Raw genomic sequence first — 8,914 nt, forward strand, 5'->3', positions numbered from 1 at the left:
TTTAGCTAATGGGGCCTCCAGCTGCCACCGCGCCACCAGAGCACGATTTCTGTTCTCGTCCTGAAGCAAAGTTCTTAACCCGAGGTACTATTACTGGGTTAGCGGAGTCTGTAAACTGAAGCGTATTTAACCTGAAGCGTATGTACCCTGAGGTACCACTGTACAGTGGTACCTTGATCCTTGAACGGCTTGGCTCCCAAACAAATCAGCTCCCAAACGCCACAAACCCGGAAGTGAGTGTTCCGGTTTGTGAACGTTTTTCAGAAGCTGAGCATCTGATGCCACTTCTGCAGCTTCCAATTGAGTGTAGGAAGCTGCTGCAGCCAATCGGAAGCCACGCCTTGGTTTCTGAACTGTTTTGGGAGTTGAACGGACTCCCGGAATGGATTAAGTTCGAGAACCAAGGTACCACTGTACATTATTATTATTCTAAGAACCTTTGCAAGCCTTACGGCACAGTCGTTATTGAGCTACAGTTTCCATCCTGCCAGATCATTCACTGGCCATGCTGACTGGGGCTGATGGGAGTTGTAGTCCAACAACATTTGCATCTCACCTTGTTAGCTACCCCTGCCTTACAGCGCTGGGATGTTTTATTTGTTTTTGTGGAATTTATAACCTGCCCTTCACTATCAGGTCTGAGGGCAGGAATGCAGCACCCTTAACACAATCAATAGCAATAAAACCAGAAACGCATAGAAGTTGAAAACTCGGTAAAATAAGCAATGCCAGCAAGACACTGTACTCCTCTATTAAACAACAGCACTACCGGCCCAGATTTTTAGCAAGAGTGCATCTATTTTCGGCAAGATCTTGCTGAATGTACAAGATCTCACAATTTTGGGGGAGATCTCAACCAAAATTGGCATGGAAATTGGCCAGAAATTGGCCAGAAATCGCCAGCGCCTGGCAGGGTACATCGTCATGGTCGAGTGGGCGGTGTCCTTAGATAAAACGAAGCTCCTTCCTAGGAGCTGTGCTCTGTTAGGTTTTCACCCCCTGTGCTCTCAATCTCTGGCAGACTTTGGGATTTTCCAGCGTGCGGTTATGGTCCTCTACACAGATTGCATCCAGCAGTGCAGCTGGCCAATGTACACGGTACGTATTTCCCTTGTTCTCTTTTAGATTTGTTCTTGCTGGCATCTTCTTAATATTTACAACCAGAGGAAGGTTTCATTTTTTGGAATAATAAGTTTTCAGAGTAGTTTTTACAGGTACATCAAAAATTACTGATTTGGCTATACTGTTAGAAATACACAGACACATAATTATGAAATTATTGTGAGGTTTAATAAGTTAATTTTATATTTCGACAACTTTTCTGCTGTACTTTATTGGAAGGAGAAAAAGAATAATTTCCCTAATAACAATTTAAACAATTTATTTAACTAAAACAATAACATTATAGCCTATGTATCCATGTTTGTTAACTGATGTTAACTTAGACTGAGTTTTAGCACACATGAAAAACTTAAAAAATATATATCCTTATTTCCTGAAGAATAGCTTTTGGACTATAATGTAACTTAAATAGAAAACTATCTTTAGAAATATTTTTCCTCCAAAAGCATTTCATTTTAAAAATCCAATTTAAATAAAAAAAATATTGTTTGTTTTTTTAAAAAAATATTGATTTTTACCCCCCCCCCCCGCTTCTTAGTCAAGCAGCCACTGCATTTGTTTATTTGCATATCTATCCTAGTTGCATAGGATAGGAAATTTTAATGTCACAGGGGGAGGTGAGGGGAGTAGAACACTTTATCTCCCTGCCATCAACCAGCCAGCATTCATTCCAGAAGTGGAGGCAGGACACAGCTCAGTTCTTCTCTTCCCACAAATCCGTTCTCGTGTTAAGGGCACACAGTTGATCAAGCATGGCTTCAGCCATCATGTCTGTTTTGGCCGGCAGCACAAGGGTAATTTTCACATGGGTAGATGGCTGAAGAAAGAATGATTCCATCGCTCCTGCCCATCTCACTTGGGCTGGGCAGAACCTCTTAGGTTGGAACACCAGGATAACATGGGCTGTCTCTTGCTCCCTCCCTTTGCCTCCCTCTTTGTGGAAGATCAGACAAGACGTGTAGGAGGTGCTCTTCATTAGTTTGTTTAAAACCAGAAATGAAAGCTTCTGGTTTCCCCTTTGGGGCCACAAAAGAGGAAGGTTGCAGACTTGTTCACTAGTCAGAAACTATTGTTTTCCATTGCATTTGAACCAGGCACATAACCTCATAATTATGTGGAGTATTCAGAACATTCCATTTTTGGTAAATGCTTAGTAGCAAAGCATCAACCGTTACCTGAAAACATTTTTAAAGTTTCCTCGCAGGTATTTTGGAATCAAAAGGATGATCCGGCCCAAAGTGAGGCCTTTTTCTGTCCCAAAGTTCAGCATGTACTTAACTCTCTCCCTTTGAAACCAATGGGACTTAAACATCAGACAAGGTTTAAAAATGTTTCATATGTTTGTATTGTCTCTTGGGCCTCTGAGTCTCCAGCTGCAATGGCAACTCTGACTTGACGCACATTTCTGGGTTGCTAATGAGGGTTCTTGCTTCTTTCCTCTAGGACAGAATGGTGCTGCTTGTCGTTGGGAACCTAGTAAACTGGTCCTTGTAAGTAGGGGGGTTTGTGGATGTTTAGCACGCTCAGGGAATACAATCAGAATGGTCTTACATGGATTAGCCCCAGAAATTCCCCCCTCATATTTGAGGTTTTTTATATACTTTTGAAGCAGGAAGCTTAGAAATAATGTAAAGATTTTGCTCTCTAGTCGTTTTGTCTTCTTCTCTCCAGCCCCGGCCCGATAAATTTAAGACATTTCCCAACTATCACCCTGATTATTGTTAGTGGAGAAACCAAAGTTCCCTTAAACGCACGGTGGGGGAGCCACTTTTAGCCTGAGGATTGGATTCAGACCTGGTCAGCCTTCTACCTCTTTGAATGGTGAGCAGGGCCAGAGCCAAAAAAGCAAATGTTGCATACTTTATTTAAATATATTTGATGTCCATTTTATGCATTTTTCATTCAATCCCCCCTTAGTTTTGGGGAGAATTGCATGTAAAATACAGGACATGTGACGTATGTAACGGACAGGTGTCAAATGACATCACATATTTGGCAGGTGGGCGGAGTCTGCTCAGAGTTCCCTCGTCAGCCATTCAGAGGGGCCTGATCCTGCAAATTGGCCCATGGCTGGAGGTCCCAATGCTGTAAAGGAAGACCCAATTAGAATAAGTACTAGTTGCTCCTTAATTCTATGCAAGCATCATCTTATATGCTTGACCTGCAAGATGGCAGCATCCCTCTTCAGTATGTACAGTGTGGGTGGCGGGTGATATTGGTATCATGAGCTATGTACCAGGATGGCAAGTTATGGGGGCATGCACCTTGGATAAACATAACCCTTGTCCTTTTCCTTTCTTAGTGCCATTTTTGGACTGGTATATCGGCCGAAAGACTTTGCCTCCTACATGCTGGGCATCTTCATTTGCAATCTTCTGCTGTATCTTGCTTTCTACGTCATCATGAAGGTAAAGGAGTATCACCTGCAGCTCTTTCCTGTCATTATTGTGAGAACTTGAACAACTAGCTCTCATACGCAAGCCCAAAAGATGCATTGCGTGAACTTACCAGTTCTACCTGTCTTGTGTCAAACTATAGCAACGCAGGGCGTGTTTCTCAAGTCTTATGGATAATAAGTTTTATTGAGTTTTCGCTTTACAAATGAATGGCTGTCGTTGAACACACAAACTAGCATAGTCCCCAATCTGTGTGATAGATTCCCCAAAGAGAGAGTTATTAAAACTAAAGCTGTATCTCTCCAAGAAGACTGGGAATTTGGGGGAGGGGGCTGTTTTTTTTGTTATTTTTGACCAATAACCACATTAAATTAAATTTATCATGTTTTGCCACCTTTCGCTATTTTGTGTTGTGCCAATTTGTGTCAAAGTGCTATCTCCCATATTATGTCATAGCACGTATTTGCAAGAAGGCAATTTTAGATTGAACACTTTGCTGGGCTATAATTACCTACTGCACGCCCACTCTAGTGGTAGATCTACTTTCTGAGGCTCCACCGAAGATGTCATGGGGATTATTGGATTCCTGTTGAAAAGGTAAATCCCTTGCTACGAATTCCAGTTTTCTGTGGTTCCAGGAGGCTATTCCTAACCCTTAGAAGAGCACTACTCTTGGACAGGAGGCAGAACCAAACACCTGGTTCTTCTTCCTCCAGGGTAACTCTCCCGTAGCCATGGGGTTCCCATGGCCATCTGGCAACTGGCATTGCCAAGACACCACAATATGAAAAGTAACTTCCAGCAAATTGAAGCACATTTTTATCACTCTAGGTTCAAATCAATGACTGGCAGAAAAGAAGCAGCAGCAGCAGCAGCACAGATTTGTTTGGGTGGGGATCCAAGTCTTTATGATGCACCCCTTTGGCTTAAATGTTCTCCTGGGAAGTGTCTGCTCAAATATCATTTATTTGAGGGGATTATTTTGATGTTTTTCCCTTTTCAGCTCCGCAGCTCAGAGCGGCTTCTGCTCATCCCTCTATTCTGCATTGTGGCCACAGCCGTGGTTTGGGCTGCAGCCCTTTATTTCTTCTTCCAAAACCTTAGCAGCTGGGAGGTAGGTTTCCTCATTTGTTGCCCTCTCTTGCGCTTCAGGCACAAAATACATAAATTTAGAAATACAGTGTATAATTGATTTCCTCCAAGCTTTCTAACGCTTGCAATACTCACAAATTTCCAAAATGATCTTAACTGCCCAAAGCCACCCTCCACAGCCCTATAATAACAATAGAAACCTGCACATGATCCACATACTTAAAGTTTAATCCCTGGGATTTCTGTTAAATTCTGTTCTGTTCTTCTGTTAAAGAAGATCTTGGGGAAAGAATTTGGCAAGAGTTGTGCTGGAGATCTTGAATAACTGCTGCCAGGCATTAGGCTAGATGGGCAAGGCCTTCCGGGACTGTCTGCTTGGCATGGCCTTTGCAATCTTGAAGACTTACTGCAGTAAACAGCTGCAGGTATTGCAGCAGCAGCCTGGTTGCTGTAACTCTTTATTTGCTCTGCCTTCCAATTTGAATCCATGTCTTCAGACTTGCATCTCAAGCTCCTGGGCAACGTTTTATTTCTGTGTTGTTTCAAATGCTGCGACACACCAAATATTAACGAGAACCAGTTGTGCAGAACTTGCCCTTTGTTTACGCAGAGTTGTCCCCCTCATGCTCTTGGGAGGTCTGTGAACAAGTTTATAGAATGTACCCAATATCCTTGCTATTCAGGATTGCAGGCATGAGTGGGGTTTGCAGCCAAATGCACCGGGCATCCATGGAAGTGATAATCTTACAACTTCGCCTCTCTCCAAGCACTACAGGAATGATAGTGTTGCAAGCAACGAGAGCTGTTGCACAGGCATCCCCATGAACATATATGAAAACCACACGACCCCAGAAACCCGGAAGTGGGGGGGAAAGACTTGAAGAGCCTCAACCAAGCTCTGCCTCGTGAGTCGGAGGTGCAGCGGGGCTTGGCTCTTCATCCTCTTGGCTAACAGCTGAGGCACAGAAAAGCAGGTGGTGCTGCTGCTCCAGTTCCTGTGCATCAGCTGTTAGCCAAAAAGCCCCCGTGTGCTTCTTGGCTTGTGAGGAGACCCTCCCCGGAGCCCAAAGAGGACATCCCGTTTAGGCTCCGGGGAAGGTCTCCTCACGAGCTGGAGGCGCCGTGGGGTCCTCATTTCACTTCTGCATGCAGGGGGGCAGAACATAATCCACGTGTAAATGGAGAGTTGCCTGTCTTCTAGTCAGCCCCAGTAGTCAAGGGATACGATACTGCCAATGGTTTGCTGAAGATTAACCAGGCCTCTTCCAAAGTCATGATTATCTGCTGAAGGCATTGTGGCATATATCCCCCTCTCCCCCCCCCCAATATTTTCCCCCTGCTTCTGGGAGGGTGGGGAGCACACATCTGTTAGGAATTTCTCTACAGCACCAGAAAGACAGAACTTTTGAGACCGAGCTGGAATTCACTGCCTGTGCCCATTTTTTTCTGTAGGAAACTCCCGCAGAGTCCCGAGAGATAAACCGCCCGTGTATCCTTCTGGGATTCTTTGATGATCATGATGTCTGGCACTTCCTCTCAGCAGCTGCACTGTTCTTCTCCTTCTTGGTGAGGTTTTCCTTAAAGTCCCTCTATCAATGTTATGCTGGATAGGCCTCCTGTCTCACCTGGATCCATGTCATAGCACACTCAGTGCATTCCCACACATTACCTTAAATACTTGTTGCAGTTTTAATGGACATGCAGGTCAGACTTACAGTGGCACCTCAGGTTACATACGCTTCAGGTTACATACGCTTCAGGTTACAGGCTCTGCTAAGCCAGAAATAGTACCTCAGGTTAAGAACTTTGCTTCAGGATGAGAACAGAAATCGTGCTCCGGTGGCGCAGTGGCAGCAGGAGGCCCCATTAGCTAAAGTGGTGCTTCAGGTTAAGAACAGTTTCAGGTTAAGTACGGACCTCCGGAACGAATTAAGTACTTAACCTGAGGTACCACTGTACTCATTTCCTGCTTAAAATAATCACACAAGAGAAACACAAAGATCATTTACTTCCATCCCCTGCAGTGCAGGAATCTTTCATCCAACACGGGCCTTGAACCCATGACCTTGACATGAGGAGTCGCATGTTGTATCAACTAAGCTACCTCCCCACCGTTATTTCTTCCCAAAGGTTGGTGGGAGTGGGCAACACCATCTAGAAACTGAAAGGTTCCTTTTTTCTGGGGCATCAGGGGTGTTGTCTCTGCTTCCGCAGGAGGCTGAGTAGACCTTTGCCTGCCTGCTTTGGGGTTTCCTGACACGGGAGAGTGTGTTCTGCAGAACCACCCAGAAGACCAGACTCCAATCTCTGCCCTGCTTTGTTCCAGGTCCTGTTGACTCTGGATGACGACTTGGATTCTGTGCGGAGAGACAAGATACCCGTTTTCTGAACCGCAGGCAGTTTTGGCGTTGCTTGCTCAAACCCATTGTGTTGCCAGCCCTGGACAGTTGACGGAAAACAAACTTGTCAGTGTACACAAAGCGCATCAAGTACACACTGGGAAGAAACGTGTTCAACTGGCAAATGAGGAAGACCTGAACAGAGGACAGGAATCTTTTTGCAACTGGAGGGCTCAGGCTTGTATGCCAGAGTGTTGGTAGAAAGTAAAGAGATGAGAATAATTATCTGGGGGTTCAGATCTTTTTCAGCCATCTGATGAAGAATAAAATTTACTCCCCAATGTGAATTTTAGTGGTGGAACTTACGCTTCCACTCACTGCCTGGAAACAGCGGGTATAAGTGCAATAGTGTTGAGACTTGAGAGATCTCTTGTATTGAAAAATCAAGCATGTATTAGCCATTGATAGTTCTTAGTCTGATTCTCCCGATGTTTATGGTAAGCTGTTACCCTTTTTACTACTCATACCCAACTGCTTAATTTATCACTATTAGTTTACAATGGAGCAGCATCCTATCTGCTCCTGTACAGGAACGCTTTGACCCCACCCTGGTCTGCCAATAACAGCCCACCACCATTTTCTTTAAATTCCGATTTAAAAATTACACACACCCTGTACCCTTCTTCCTCAGAGAGTTATTTCTTGGCTAATTTGAATAGCACAGCTGGAAGGGAAAAGCACACGCCTCAAAAAGGAGCTTTCCAATCTGGGCTACAGGTGTTCTCTTCCTCATCCACAATCTGCCACTCCTCTCCCTGCCATCATGTTATTATTTAGAAAGCCATTTTTCAGGCCCCTTGAACTGAAATGACAGTGTTGGTTCTGTTCTCAAAGAGGGTAAAAGGCTCTGAAGTGTTACGATACTTCAAGGTCTAGGAGTCCCCTCTCTCTTCTGGCTGTTGCTGCAGCAGACTGCTCATGAATTCTTTTCCGAAAGCTGCAATTATTAACATTTGCTGTGAATGCCAAATTTTCTTAAGTATGCCTTTCTCTTGAGAAGAGGAAGAGGAACGGTTTTAGGAAGCAACTCTTACATTTTTCCTAAATTGCTTTATTTTAGATTATACATAGCAGGGCACTGCGTTTCTTGTTTGCCCCCTGCTCTGCTAAATTTTTGAATGAAAAGTTGGCTCACTATGACTAGGTAAGGCAGTAATTATTCCAAAAGTGTATCGATCGAATCTACCAAAATATCTGCCCATTCTGCTGTTAATTCTTAAACCAGCTATTAAACCAGCTCAGACTGTGCTGTCTGCTTACCTGGGCAAAAGTACTTTTGTATCAAAGTACCAGGTGCTGAAATGCTGCACTGATGTGTTTTACAATGTCGTCGTGTCAAATGCAATCAAATGTTTAAAAGAAACCTGAGAACTCAAAACAAGATTGGTTCCAAACCCACCCAAAGCTTCTTCTGCACCCCTAACTTGTACCTCCTCCATGTCTGCTGCCTGGAGGTTGAACTCAAGAGTCTGGAGAGACGGTATTCTTGAACCCCTTTTCAAATCCTTATCAACCTTTGTATTTCATAAAACTTGTGGCCAGCAATGGACAGTGTGAGGTGGAAAGGCTCCGTTTCAAATTCCACCTCGGACATAAACTTGGTAGCTGTGGGCACAATTCTGTCTCTGAGACTCAGGACGCCTTCCATTGTCAATGGCTAAAATATCAGCCTGCCCTTCAGCTAAGAACTTTTGACAGAATGTAAGTGAAGCACTGTTGTTACTTTATATGTATTATACATTGCATTTTTTCAGGGTTCCATTACCTAAATAGATGTTTAAACACTAGTTTCCTTGTGCTTTTGATTTGTAAGTTTAGAGCCTTTCATTTCATGTTCATGCCAGTCTTTTCTTCTTTCTTTAAAAGCACAGTCCAAATACTGAACAGACCAAGCATATGCTATAA

The 8,914-nt window shown here is 43.9% G+C and overlaps 1 protein-coding gene across 3 annotated transcripts in view; it reads left to right on the plus strand.

The window, feature by feature from the left end:
• SIDT1 (SID1 transmembrane family member 1) overlaps window positions 1–8,390 on the plus strand; it is a 44,248-nt gene extending 35,858 nt beyond the window's left edge. For all 3 annotated transcript variants that reach the window (XM_081176340.1, XM_081176338.1, XM_081176339.1), the window contains 6 exons: window positions 1,022–1,098; window positions 2,566–2,612; window positions 3,425–3,530; window positions 4,522–4,632; window positions 6,063–6,176; window positions 6,937–8,390. In XM_081176340.1, the coding sequence (XP_081032466.1) occupies window positions 1,022–1,098; window positions 2,566–2,612; window positions 3,425–3,530; window positions 4,522–4,632; window positions 6,063–6,176; window positions 6,937–6,999 (518 nt within the window). In that variant the 3' untranslated portion in view covers window positions 7,000–8,390. The remainder of the gene's footprint in view (window positions 1–1,021; window positions 1,099–2,565; window positions 2,613–3,424; window positions 3,531–4,521; window positions 4,633–6,062; window positions 6,177–6,936) is intronic.
• The last annotated feature ends 524 nt before the right edge of the window (window positions 8,391–8,914 follow it).

Source organism: Podarcis bocagei, assembly GCF_964188305.1.
Source record: "Podarcis bocagei genome assembly, chromosome: 17".
NCBI classification, from domain to species: Eukaryota; Metazoa; Chordata; class Lepidosauria; order Squamata; family Lacertidae; genus Podarcis; species Podarcis bocagei.